Source organism: Haplochromis burtoni, unplaced genomic scaffold (genome assembly GCF_018398535.1).
Source record: "Haplochromis burtoni strain Fernald_Lab_line unplaced genomic scaffold, NCSU_Asbu1 Contig_255, whole genome shotgun sequence".
Lineage (NCBI taxonomy): Eukaryota > Metazoa > Chordata > Actinopteri > Cichliformes > Cichlidae > Haplochromis > Haplochromis burtoni.
This window is the reverse complement of record NW_024582616.1, coordinates 496,171-510,175: the sequence shown is the minus strand read 5'-3', so window position 1 is coordinate 510,175 and position 14,005 is coordinate 496,171. Positions and strand designations below refer to the sequence as shown.

The following is a 14,005-nucleotide window of genomic DNA, read 5'->3' as shown; positions in this document are numbered from 1 at the left end:
AAAGCAGCACTATTGTAATGTAAACCTGACCAGTTTGTTTTGGGCTCCCCTCTGTAGGGACCACAGTGAGGAACTGGACTGTAAACCGCTACTTGTGTTTGATGGGGATATTTCCCAGGGCTAAATAGTCCCTAATAAAATTCACTTGTTGTTGATGTGGTGAATTTTTTTTAAAGACTTTATGTTAAATAGCCCCCAACACATCCACAAATGAATATATTTTATTTTAAAATACATGTGATTTTAAGTGGAATCGTTCAAGCAGGCATGGCTTCGAGACAAGCCAAAGGGAAACTGCGCGGGAGGGGGACACAGAGGTCTGCAGAAGGGCCAGGAGAAATTTGCCATGAGGTATTCCAACTATTTTCATTTGTTTCTGTTAAGTCACTTAGGTCTCAGCGCCAAACGCACTTGAAAAAATAAGGGAACAGAAAACAGCGGACACTTACACATTCCTTACTGTACATGAGCTGGAGATTCCCACTTTCTCCCCAGAGCTCGTGGCTCATGTCCGTGGGCGTCAGATGGCTGAAAGCGTGCCGCTCATCGCGGTGAGCAGATTAGACTTTATCTTACGGCACAGCGCTTTAATGTGCGCAAAGGCCAAATGATTAAAGTTGGGGAAACTGACAGATAAATGGGTAATCACCGCTAAATAACACCAATACTGATTCAATTACACAAGAACTAAATCAAGAGAGCAGCATAACTCCCACGCACGGGATTGGCACACAAAAAACAATTATACCTGGCACATTTAATATCAAAGCAGCAGCGTATTAAACTTTATTAAAAGCACCCACGGTCCTTTATAACCTCAACATCAAACATGCAACATGAAAAAAATAGGAGGGGGGTGTTGCAGAGAAGCTATTTTATTTTAACAACAACCAGAAAAAAATATTTACCAAGCTAATTCAATGACAGGAAAGATATTTATGCCGTCACCTCGTCTCAGATATGTGTGTTGAAACACACTGCTGTAACTGCCCAGTCGTTTCGACAGCGTATTGAGTTGATAGGGGTGTCGATTGCCCTGTCCATCATCCACCCCCTCACCCATCACCCGGCCCACCCTTCATCTTCCCCCTTCCTCCTCCTCCCGGCTGTTTGGAGCTGTCAGGGAAGCAGCCTATAAAATCAAACGAGACAAGGCTGCGAAGAGACCGCTGGTACCGAGGAAAGACGGTGCAAGTACTGCCCTGCTCACGGAAAACTTTTTGTCTGGCCGAAACTCGGATGATTCTCAACAGCGGACGTTCACATCTAACGACAAAGGACGTTTTGTTATAAGGAGGAAACTTTTTATTCCCTCTCATTACTGTAATTCCCGGTTTAAAGAAGCCGGTTTCTCGGAAGTTTTTGAAGGGAGTCCTTTGCGGAGGTTTGTGATGCTGCTTCCCTGCGCACTCCACTCCTTGCTTTGCGCGCTGAGCTGCGCGTGGTGGCTGCACGGAGGAGCGGCCTCACGGCTCAAGTCTCCCTCTCTGCCCATCCAGCCCGAGAGAGAACCGCTGCCCTTCAAAGGAACATCAGGTATGTTGTTTTTGGAAACGTAAGAAAAGCCACGTAAGAATTGAGCTGGCAGCTGGAGTATACTCGTTTATTTTGTTTTTTTATACCAGCAATAGCTATAAAAATGGCCGCACGCTTTGAAAGCCTCTGAAGAAGTTGGCTACCTAAGCTGCATTTGTTAGCATCAGTTTCAGGCTTCCAAATCAGATAACCCCTGCTGTGTAAACAGTTTGTGACCCAGGGGGCAGCACTGAGCAGCAGCTAATTAACAATTTAAAAGTTTTGTTTGTTTTAAAACTTTTGTTATTAATTATTTCTTTTTTTATATGAAGAATGTATTTTTTAAATGTGCATAATTTGATATAAAATTACTTACTGTTAAAATGTCTATTTTTCCGTGAGTTGTTTCGTGGGTGTGGGGTTATGACCCCAGTTCACCCCTTTAGCTGTGCACGCGACAGCAGCGCCGATAGCGGAGCTAGCTAACATTTAAAGACCGTTAAATCTCGACATTTAAAAGTTAGCTTTTTCCGCTGCAGTAGTACACAGTCGTTTTTTCTAGTTTCCTCTCCCGGTTCCAGGTTGCTTCATGTGTAAACCAGCGGCAAACATGTGAGTCATAACCGCAGTCGATGTCTTTTGATTCATATGTGAAAGCCCCTTCGTACATAAGCTCGCCGCGGTTTTTATAAGGTAACTACTCTGGAGCACAGAGCAGCGGGAACTCCACGTTAACCACCCCGTTATAACGTGTAATTTCATGTTGGAAACTCAAATCAATCGACTTTCCATTACAACCGCTGGCTCCTCGGAGCCTCCTCCTCCTCCTCTATTTGAGCGCAGCGCGGAGTGGCGAGGCTCTCTGTTTGGCTCTCCCTTTAACTCGACTGGACTGTTTAAAGTGTGCAGTAACTTTAATGAAAGAATAATGCGAACCAGCTTGGTAGCCGTGAGCGGGGGAGAGCCATCAGCTCGAGTGAAGCTGGCCAGGGTAACATCAAGTTTGTGTGTGCACACACCACATACAGTCACCCTAACCAAAAATAATTATAATACTCCTGCGGTAACTCGGCGTGACAAACACTTAATTATGAGTGCAGCCTAGTAATAACAACACTGAAAGCTATTTTTATCCCCTGTAACATCAATATACAGCCCCGTCCCTACATATTAGGACATGGATGTGTATTTTATAGCCGTGGCTCTGCTCCAGCACACTGGGTTTAAAGTGAAAGGCTCACATGTTCTGCAAGAGTGTTGGAGTTCCTTCGCATCCACTATGGGCAAAATATGGGAAGAGTTGCAGCCCATTGTTCACTTTCATTTCAAAGTAGACTGAACCCATCATGTACTGTAAAAATCCTTTTCACTAGAAGTTCAGTATACTGTATAATCTTTATAATATGCCCACTGAAGTAATTAAGACATGTGTGTGTGTTTCTGGGGAATCTGGGAATCTCTGATAAAAGTTTGAGTGGAACTTCTCTCTGGATCATTTAGGTCAGACAGGATGCAAAGCTCGAGTTCCAAAATTTGAGGCATCCGGGGAGTTTTGGTAGCTTCCAGCAAGTCTGGGCAGTGAGCTCATGTGTGGGATTTATTTGTTTTTAAGTATGCAAATGGCACTCGTGGTCTGGTATCTGTGGTTTGTCATAAAAACGAGTTAGTCTTTTTCTTGCTATTAAAGTGGAGTATTATCCTTATTTTTTAAGTTGTGTGTTTTTTTATTTTTAAATGTTTTAATTTTTTATTACTAGAACTTACTAGAATAGCTTTGCATGATATTCCGTTCAATATAATCCTTATTTGCCTTATACTCGGCCTTGAAAACATTGCCCATGTTTAATATGAGGTTCCACTACTTATAACAGAACATAGTAGGAAAACTCTAAATATCAGAAAGTCCAGCTTATCTTTTAAAATGTATTTTTTTTAAAGTTTTTTTGTTGTTGTTGTGTTCCCTAATTAATTTTGGCATATCTCAAAAAGAAAAACATTTTTTTAAGCATATCGTTTTGCTTTTCTAATCAAGTTCTTTATTTTGGAAAGAGCCAAAGAAATGAGGTTGTAATCGCCTAATGTTTGCTGTGTGTAATCAACACCGTTTGCGTTGTAGGATGCTCATTTGGAGGTCGCTTTTATTCCTTGGAGGACAAGTGGCACCCAGACCTGGGGGAGCCCTTTGGCATCATGCACTGTGTCCAGTGCCACTGTGAACCTGTAAGTTTTGGCTTAGTGTGATCTCACTCCACATGTTGTGTTTGACTTTTTTCCCCTGTAGTAAGCTGTAACTCCAGGTGAGCTGACTAATGTGTGTGTGTTTGTTTTTATTTTTCTCTGGCAGCAAAAGAGTCGCCGTGGTAAGGTGTCGGGAAAGGTAAACTGCAAAAACATAAAACAGGACTGTCCGGCCCTGGACTGCGACAATCCCGTCCAGCTGGCGGGTCACTGCTGCAAAACCTGTCTTCAAGGTAATCATCCTCTCAGCTCAAATGCTGCTCTCAGCTTTTGTAGATGTCAAGCCATTCTAGTAGTCCTAAACACACGAAAAACAGGCAGCTGAATAAACAAGCATGAACATTCTTAATTCAGTAAACAAACTGTATGTGGAGAGAGCAGTTGTTTCCCCCCTTTTGTCACAAGAGCAATTTTTTCAACTTTCTTTTTGTTTATTCCGTTCAACTTATATTTCTTTCTTTTTCTTCTTCCTCTCTATAACTTTTCCTTGGTTGTTGTTGTTTTTCTTCCCTCCTTGGGTAAGCTTGTTCGCCGTCAGAACAGCTGCTGAATACAATGAGCGAGTCAATTGATTTTCCATTCAGCCGCATCAAATGGACATTTTCTCCAACCAGTCTCAGCTGAAAGCACCACCCACCTATTTAGCCTCATTCTCACATAGTCACTTACCTTGTCTGCACACTGCTGCGCACACAGTCTCACCCTATTAGGGAGTCAGAGCTGCTTTACACATGGTCACACACGCATGCACACACACAAAGGGTGGGCCTTCATGCTGCAGTGTTATTCTCCATGGGTGTTTTTCTCCATGGCATGTGTGGTAATGGAATGGAAAGTAAAGGTAAAACACTGTGGAGACACTGTGTGTTTATATATGTGTGTGCGTGTCTGTTGTGGTCAAGCTTTAAGGAAAAGGTTGAGTGTGTTTGTCTTAGCTTTGGCAACCTTGCACCTGGTATATTTATGTAAGTGTTGGAAAATGGTGGGTGTATAAGTGTGTGTGTGAGCACCTGAGGATGCAGTATTACCAACTGGGGAGAAGTGAGAGTGATGCTGCCCAGAAGGGCTTCAGCGTGCCCAGTAGAGCAGTGGAATTATGAGATTGGAGATGAGTTTTAGGTGGTGTGTGTGTGTGTGTGTGTGTGTGAATCACACAGCAGACAGTCCAGTTGAGTTCCTCAGGGAAAAAAAGCCTTGGTGAAATAGCGTTTGAGTGAGTAAGAGGCAGTGTGTGGATTGCTTTCTTAAAGAACATATCAGAGAGGCTGTATTTGGCTGAATGAGCAGGGCTTTATGTGTCACTTTTTGTCTGTGTGTGTGTGTGTGTGTGTGTGTGTGTGTGTGCAAAGCAGCGAAGGCCACACATAGCATCAGGAGAGTTTGTGTGAAACAGCAGGTCATTGTTAGGATCGCATGCCAGTGTCGCTCCCAATTCTCCTTAAACTCCTCTGCTGCAAGAGACAACCTCGTGCTGAGAAACAAGAAATAAGTGGCGTCTGACGTCTTCTGCCTCATTTGTTTCCTCCCGTCTCTGCTCATTCTTCTGGAATTTCTACCTGCCATGATCAGCCTAGATTTGTCACTGTCCGATCCCTTTATCCACATGCTTCGCACTCCATCCATTCTTAAAACACAGCAGCCAGTGTTTTATTGTCATGTGTGAACCAGACTTTGGCACAATGTGTTTTCAAATGTTTGTCTTTATGCTGTTTATCTTGCCAGGTACTGACACTGTTTCAAAGGCAGATGCTGAAAGAAATCTCAGTACCATAAAAGTAGTTAATAGCAGTTGGGTTTTTTTCCAGAGTTTGATGACTTGGCTTCACTTATGCAAGAACTTGTGGCTCAAATAAGAGCTCTTTTACTCTGGCGTGCTGTGTGCAGTTCATATGACTTATCATCCTGAAGTATTTCACAAGTCAAAATAAACACCTTAAGTTAATGTTTCTTATTCGTATTTAGTTGAGTTACACCACATGTTTATTTACATCATTTTCTTACTTTTGTATTTACTGAAGTGGGATAAGTCACACACTGTCCGATTTTGACACGTTGACTTTACTTAAAAATATGCAGACTCATTGCCTCCAAAAGAATATACCAATTATAGTATATCAAATTTAAAAAAACTTCATTTAACTTTTTTTTTAAACTTTTGCACTCTTATTATACACAGGATTTATATTATGTGTTAAAAGACAAACATCTTATTTTTCTTCCCATGCATGTGTCCTATTCATGTGTTATTGGCTAACCCTTTAGAGTGTTCTTAGCCACACAAACAGTGGAAACCACATTACACATCCACAAGAAGACTAAACATAACCTAACTGAACTTATTCCCGTGAGAAAAAGTACAAATGAAATAAATGCAGGCAAAGAGTACAGATAACTTAATTCTACCTTCATTCTTCATTTAAACTTTTTTCAAATTTACATGTTTATATTATCATTGAAATTACACAAGGTCATTGCTTACATTTGCAGTGTAAAGCCAGTGTACATTTCAATACAGTAGTTTGGGAAACTGTCTATTTGCTCATACACTATTTGATAGTAATTTACAGATTTTTTTAGTGACTTTCAGTGTATTTTTTTTATTTTATAGGTGGTAAAAAACAGATTGACTCTGTGCTGAACTCCTTTGAATATTCCCGCCGAAAGAGCAAAGAGCGAGAGGAAGAACTCCACAAGTCATACAATGATAGATCCTACCTGAGCTCTGAGGACGTGGGGCCTGGGGAGAGCCGCACAGGTACATATGGAGCACCTGCTTACAAATAGACAGAATTGTCCTGAACACACATGACACAGAGCCTGAATAAAACACTACAGCTCATGAAACATTCTGTTGTGGTGCAGACTTTGTAGCAGTGCTGACAAGGCTGAAGGACTCGTGGCTGCCCAGCTCCAGTGGAGTTGCCAGAGCTCGCTTTACTCTGACCAGAAGCAGCCTGACCTTTTCCATCACGTACCAGAGGTGAGACTCTTTGCTTCTCTTCAGATGTCGTTCTGTTCTTTTTTTTAAAGATCAGGTACGCTAATATCAGTGCCTGTTGCTAACTATTCCAGCTCCTTTCCAGCTTATTCCAAACAAACCTCCTGTGTTAATATATTTTTATTTTTTGTAAAAACAAACTTTGTTTTTTGAGTAGCAGTCAGTATAATAGAATATAAAACTGGAATTGGCGAAAAAAAAAGATTTATTTTCAATAAATTGTAGTTTCTTTCTTTGGGTTTTGTTGCGAAACTTTTCTGCCTGCATTTCGCTTACATTTCCCTCTGGCTTTCCAGAATGGGCCATCCCACTAAGATTGTCTTCCTGGACTCAGATGGGACCCCTGCTTTCGAGTACAGAGTCCCCAAGGGAGACTCCGACATGGTAAGAATAGAAAATCATCTCCACACATCCTCTTACATGTGCGTGAGTGCTCCTGGACAGAAAGGGAAACTAAGCACCGGTGTAATGAGCACTCACCCTGCCACTTCTTCACTCATAACTCACTCTGCAATAATAAACAATAAACACACTCGCTGACAGCCAAATACACATGCGGTGACACTTCTTCTCTGTTCCATTACCCATTCTTAAACATGACAGAGTCGGCCTGATTGCGGTTAGCATCAACACGTGGCCGTTCAGGTTTTTAAGGTTAATAGCAGGCTAGCATTATCCAGATAAATCAGTAAACTGATATGTTGATGTAACAGTATTAAATGTGCATGCATGTCCATATGCTCCTCGAGGTCTGACTCTTGTCACTAAGCATCATTTCCCATCAAAACACACACATCTCCACTTTCCATTTCAGACCTGAACTGCCTGCTCAGTGAGGCAGGAGCCCCCTAAATGCAGGTCCCAGAAATTGGGCCTGTTATTATTTTTAGATAAATGGCAGCGTCAAGCGCCAGAGGACCTTAGAGAAAACACTCTGGCATGAGAAAAGGAAGGGGGTTTTGCTTAAGCAAAACTTTTGGGAAAGAGAGGATTTTTCACATGTTACATCACTGCTTAGCAGGGGGACAGAGAACATCGCTAATTAAAATGGAGATTACCCCTGAACTCTTGAGTTATGAGGCACAGGCACAACGCCACATTTCTTCCCTCTGCTCTCAGAGAGAGGTTTTATGTTGAAGCTTTGCAGCCCAGGATTGAGAGTACAATGGTTGGATGTATTCAACAGATGTGCCTGTGGTGTCTGATATGTGTTTTTGCCACATGCATGCTATCCTGAAGAAGTATAAAATGATTTCCATCTTTTAAGCACCTACCTGCTTCTGTGTGTGTAGATCTGTGGAGTATGGAAGAACGTGGCTGAGCCTCTACTGCGACAGCTGCAGTCTGAGCAGATGCACATCAGTATGTCCACGTCCACAGGCCAACGAGACGAAGTGGAGGGAAGGATCATCAAACACAGAGCACTGTTTGCTGGTGTGTATCCATGTGGGATGCTGTAGCTCTCTAATGGCTCTTTTTTTTTTTTTGAGACATGTGTACGCCTTTGTCTTTGTGTCACAGTACACAAGAAGCCCAATATTTACAAAGCAGCAGAGCCGTGTATATTTTCATGTAATCTTAAAAGACTTCGCGTGGATTAATGTAGCTAAAATGTGCCGGCTTTGTTTACAAGTCCTGTAAGAGAATGCAGATCTAATGTGCACATGTGTTACATACAGAGACATTCAGTTCAATACTGACGTCAGAGGAAGAGAATTCAGCCATGGGAGGCATTGCTATGTTGACGCTGAGTGACACTGAGAACAACCTCCATTTCATCCTCATCCTGCAGGGCCTCATCCAACACAGAGATAGAGGTGAGAGGAAGGAGAAAGTTCACTTGAAATCTTTCTATAAATGTAGATGCATTAATATGAAAGTCAAGGAATGTAAAAGAGTGACACTGAGACAACTCTGTCTCTTCTCAGACCCCATTTTGGTGCCCATCCGAGTCCAACTGTTGTGCCGGCAGCACATCCTGAGAGAGATCCGAGCCAACATCACGTCTCATGTGAGTACCCAGCTTGATGTAGCCACCATTTCACACCTCGCAACACTCCTTTTTAAGACTCACTTCTTCTTCATGTTTCTTCTGGGAAATTATTTAAAAATGTTATTTTTAAATAATGCATCCATCCGTAAGTGACAGGTAGTTACTGTGCATATTGAGGGGAAATTTTTAGTTTAATGTCACAGTTTCACAAAATATTTGGGTATTATGCTGAAAATTAAATGAAAAAGAACTGAATAAAATGCCAGATTTTGAAAAATGTTGACAGGTATTATATTTTGTACTCAAAAAGAGCCATAGATGTTGTTCAATCCATCACCAAGTAAAATAAGTGGGCACTTTGGGTAAAGTAAAATAGATGTATTTATATCTGAGACAGACTAAAAGTTAAAAGGTGACTGGGGGAGGAGCAGTGTTGTTTTCACTAAAAAACTTAGGACACAGAACATCCCACGCCTCCTTCTCTCAGAGATGGATGTGGTTTTGTCACCACATCCTAGTTATGTTGCCACTGCTGCTGCTCTGATCACAGAAAAGACAAGACTAAAAAAAAAACTGGATGGAGAGGAAACTAGAGGGGAGAAAGTTAGCAAGTAATTTTGCATGAGACAGATGTGAGACGTCTGGGAGACGAAAAGAGGGGAGGGTAGGAGGGAGGTAAAGAGGATGCACTGCGTACACACTCCTCACACATGTCAGTGGTTAGTGGTCTGCGGGGCTGAGATGGATGGAGGGAGGAGGAGGAGGAGGAGTGATGAAAGGCGGGCCTGTTTTTAATTCTGCCAGGAATTGCGTGAAGGGCCGATGCGCCTCTCTTTCGCTGAGAGACTGTCCATGAAAAATACACGCAAAACACACACTTTAACTATGAATTACATATCATACACTATTTCTAGCTGGGCAATGATGATGAAGGTAATTGGCTTTATTTGTACAACACATTTCCTCCTCTCTCATAATTGTGTCCATTCACCCCCCCCCGCCATTCCCACTCTGTTTTAGCCCCTCGCTGTGTGGATTTATGGTACATGTGTATTTATATTGAACTGCGGCCCCACAGGTCATAAAAGTAACATTTCTCCAACACTCGTGTGCATCTGTCCTATTAATCCAACATTTTTCAACGTCTTCTTGGAGACCGGTCAGCCTGCATTAAATCTAATTTCTCTCAGTATGAAACTTTTTAAGGCAATTCAAGCCATATTTTTTGCCTCAAGTTTTAAGTGTGTATGTATGAGTGGGGGCAATTTTAAATCTGTGTTCTTTCTGTAAGAAAGCCATTTGTGCCCTTGATGCGTTCTGACTTCGTGATTCCTTTCTGACTGGCCTATTTATTTTATCTTAAGCCAATTTCACTGTCTTTCGGGTTTTGTTTTTGCTCTCTGTGCTGCAGATCACATTTTAATTGTCCCAAAATGAAGAAACTTTTTTTTATTTTAGCTGGAAACTGGTTTAAATAAGTTGAGGTTTCGTTACTCTGGTAACATGCCAGTGTTGAACCAACATCCTGTCAACAACATCCAAAAAGGCATAATGTGACATTTTTATTGCTAGCATTTGAAAAGGCATTTGTTTTAAGAGGAAAATGGTTTTATATTTATCCACATTTAACTTTTCGTACTTTTCAATGTGTGCAGGATCCGGACTTTGCAGAGGTGCTGACAGATCTGAACAGTCGTGAGCTGTTCTGGTTATCTCGCGGTCAGCTAGAGATTGCCGTGGCCGCCGAGGGTCAGGATCCCAGGCAAATCTCAGGTTTCATCACAGGCAGAAAATCTTGTGACAGTAAGTATTTACTGCAATCGGTCCATCCTCTCCTACATGTCACCAGCAGTGTTAAGGCACCAGACAATGAGGCTGCTGAGAACATGTTTGTTGGTTTGCTGCTCGTCCATCTGTGGACTGTTTTTGTCATTCACCTCTATAAATACTTTTTTTCTGTCTGGGTTCTTTCAAGTCTTATCGCTGGGGGAAAACCATGTTTACAGACCTTCTGTTTGACTTGGTGGCCCACCAAGACTGTTTGCATGTGTGTGTGTGTGTGTGTGTGTGTGTGTGTGTGTGTGTGTGTGTGTGTGTGTGTGTGTGCGCGCGCGGGGAATGGCTGGAGGAATGTTGTGGACAGCTTAATCGTCTGAAACAGTTAAAGCATGCACACAGTCTTTCAGTGCAATGCATATTTGGACATTTCACATTAGCGTGAAACATTTATTGTAATACACAGACACATATGTATGAAGATGCTGGTTTGTAACATATTTACACACACATAGTCACTCACACAGTTGCACTGCCAAGGTCACAGTCTGCAGGACGTGGGTTTCCCTGCCAGTGTTCCAGTCCTGTGATTAACAGCTTGATATTATGTCTGAAGAATTCAAACCCAATCCCTCCCTCCTTCCCACTTTTTCCCACTCTCATTCCCACTCTCTCTCCCTTCATTTCTCTATCTCATCATCTGCTGTCCTCTTTGGCATCTTTCCTCTTCTCTGGCTTCTTTCTGTCTGTGTCATTTTCAGACGTTTTTCTCAGCACTCTCCTCTCTTACTCATTCCCTTCTGTCCTCTCAGCCCACTCTTTTAAGCCTTCTGCATTCAGCCAAGGTTACCTCATTTTGAAGCTTAAATCTTGGGTGGATTATTGTATGCGTGTGTGTGTGCACGTGTGCTAACATATATGTATTTGGCCTGAGTGCCACACAAGCAGACACGCCTCCTGACTAGTTGTCCAATTTAATCTGCCCTCTCAGTGACTCTTTTTCAGTAAATGGATAAAATCATGGGTATGTGGCTGTAATATTTTTTATTCTCAGAAAACCTGAATGTGACAGAAATCATTGCATCATCTCGCATGGCGTCAGGCTGTACATTAAAGAGAGGGGCGTCAACGTGGCTGATTTTAGATAAGTAGTGTGAGCAGGAATGTGCTCTGAAGTGGATTTTTGATATGAATCTGTCTTTCTCTGGCTCAGCTATTCAGAGTGTGATGTCCAGCAGTGACGCATTGATCCCGGGGAAGACGGGAGGTGTGGGATCTGCTATCTTCAACCTCCATGATAATGGAACGCTGCAGTACCAGGTATGAGTCTGCTCACTTTTGCAGGGTTGTTGTTGTTCACAAATGTGTCTTGCAATACATATTTTGACTGGATTTGACTCAAATTTTATTTGAGTGTTGCAAGAGGTCCAGCTGCATTTCTGTCAAGGTACTTTAGTCAAAATAGGATTATTATTTCCATGTGGTTTAGTGTGACTCTGTTCTGGGGCCTCCCCACCCTGTATGTTTCCATGTATACATGGAAAGCATAAACACAGAGAGATCAGCAGTAACCCTCACCCTTAGAATAAAACAGGCAACACTGACAGTGATTAGACTTCAACCTTTCTCTCTCCTCTTCTTCAGGTTCAGGTCACAGGGCTCACCAGCGATGTTGTCAGCCTCACCATCGAGTTGAAACCACGTAGGAGAAACAAGCGCTCCATCCTGTGCGATTTAACGCCAGAGTTCAGCAAGGCCACGGGGCAGGCGATAGGAAGCTGGAGCCGCCTGGAGGCCCGACACATGCACATGCTGCTGCAGAATGAGCTCTTCATCAATGTCGCAACAGCACACAGCCAGGAGGGGGAGCTGCGGGGGCAGATCAAGGCCCTCCCTTATAGTGGCCTAGAGGCACCTAGACATGGTATACATTGATTAAGGTTGTGAAATTAATGTAAAAAACCATGCCAATATGCATGCAAATATTCTGAACTGCTTCCTTCTTCTTCTTCCAGAGTTGCCCACCCCTCTAGCTGGCCACTTTGTGTCCCCACCAGTAAGAACAGGTGCTTCTGGCCACGCCTGGGTGTCAGTGGACAAATACTGCCACCTGCATTATGAGATACTTGTTGCAGGCCTCAGCCAAACTGACGACCTGACGGTGAACGCCCGCCTCCACGGACTGGCTGAGATCGGAGAGCTAGATGATAGCACCCACATGAGGCTGCTCACTGGCTTCTATGGCTCAAAGGTACATCAGTGTACATAATAAATGTGTCCTTACGCACATCAGTGTATTTGGAGTAAAGAAGGCCACTCAATGTTTTTGTCTTTTGGTCTCCTCAAGGCTCAGGGAGTGTTAAAGGACATCAGTGTTGAATTACTGAAACATCTGGACCAGGGAACAGCCTTCATCCAGGTCAGCACCAAGCTCAACCCGAGAGGAGAAATACGAGGACAGGTATGTACAACTTTGGTGTGCTCAATTTGTGTTTTTGGTTTTTTTTGATTTTTTTAAAACAGGCACTTCAATCTCAGGTCATATATAAAAGATGAACCACTATGATTTTCACATTTAGAAGTGTAATTTTGGATGTGTGCAAATGGGAGCTTCTTTTAGCAATCTAAAGAAGCCTTGTATTTGTGAGGTTGCGTGATTGCCCACTTAGTGCCTACTAGCCTACACAAAACAACACACTTTCACAGCCATAGCCCACAGCTGCTCGCAAAGCTAGCTGCAGCATTGCAGGTGTAGTTGTTGAACAATATGTTGTTTAACAGTTGAACTAAGAAGAGTGATCTCTCTCACACACTTGGAACAGAAGTATCCAGCTGTTTTAATAGGAAACAGGTCCAACACATAAACAGCCATCTGCTCAGGAGCACAAAAATGCTCCATTTAAGAACAATTAACTAGATGACTTGACACCGGTTTTTAGTCAGCTGTGTCCAACAGATCACTCTTGCTCTAACCTTGCTTTCTCCTGTTTTCTTTTTTTTCCCATCTTTCTTGTTATTTCTCCCCCTCCCCCCTTCTTTTTCTTTCATGGCCTCCATGTCCATCTGTCGCTTCCTTTCTTTTCCTCACACATTCCCTCTCACCAGGTCCACGTGCCAAACAACTGCGAGTTTGGGACCAGGAGCGAGGCAGAGGAGGAGGAGGAGGAGTTGGAAGACTTTCTGTCAAAGGACCCCGAGGAGCTAAAAAAAGACCCCCATACCTGCTTCTTTGAGAACCAGCACTACCCTCATGGTTCCAGCTGGACGCCCAACTATGACAAGTGTTTCTCCTGCATCTGCCAGGTTAACACCAGAAACACAAAAAAATGTTTTTTTTGATGTTTAAATGAATCATTTTAATAAAATGTTACACTGAACAAAAATATAAACGCAACACTTTTGTTACTGCTCCCATTCCCCATGAGATGGACGTAGAGACCTAAAATTCATTCCAGATACACAATATAACCATCCCTCCCAAACAG

General features: G+C 42.7%; 1 protein-coding gene across 2 annotated transcripts in view; it reads left to right on the top strand.

Moving 5' to 3' along the window:
- Positions 1 to 1,036: 1,036 nt before the first annotated feature.
- chrd (chordin) overlaps positions 1,037 to 14,005 on the top strand; it is a 17,766-nt gene continuing 4,797 nt past the window's right edge. Inside the window, exons 1-15 of one of the 2 annotated variants that reach the window (XM_005938309.3) lie at positions 1,037 to 1,536; positions 3,632 to 3,735; positions 3,860 to 3,986; positions 6,362 to 6,508; positions 6,616 to 6,733; positions 7,048 to 7,135; positions 8,044 to 8,185; positions 8,431 to 8,568; positions 8,680 to 8,762; positions 10,400 to 10,547; positions 11,734 to 11,840; positions 12,165 to 12,444; positions 12,536 to 12,771; positions 12,868 to 12,981; positions 13,626 to 13,823. In XM_005938309.3, coding sequence (XP_005938371.1) covers positions 1,392 to 1,536; positions 3,632 to 3,735; positions 3,860 to 3,986; positions 6,362 to 6,508; positions 6,616 to 6,733; positions 7,048 to 7,135; positions 8,044 to 8,185; positions 8,431 to 8,568; positions 8,680 to 8,762; positions 10,400 to 10,547; positions 11,734 to 11,840; positions 12,165 to 12,444; positions 12,536 to 12,771; positions 12,868 to 12,981; positions 13,626 to 13,823 — 2,175 coding nt within the window. In that variant the 5' untranslated portion in view covers positions 1,037 to 1,391. Of the gene's footprint in view, positions 1,537 to 1,831; positions 2,128 to 3,631; positions 3,736 to 3,859; positions 3,987 to 6,361; positions 6,509 to 6,615; positions 6,734 to 7,047; positions 7,136 to 8,043; positions 8,186 to 8,430; positions 8,569 to 8,679; positions 8,763 to 10,399; positions 10,548 to 11,733; positions 11,841 to 12,164; positions 12,445 to 12,535; positions 12,772 to 12,867; positions 12,982 to 13,625; positions 13,824 to 14,005 lie in introns of those variants that run through there. The other variant, XM_005938310.3, reaches the window with a different exon arrangement.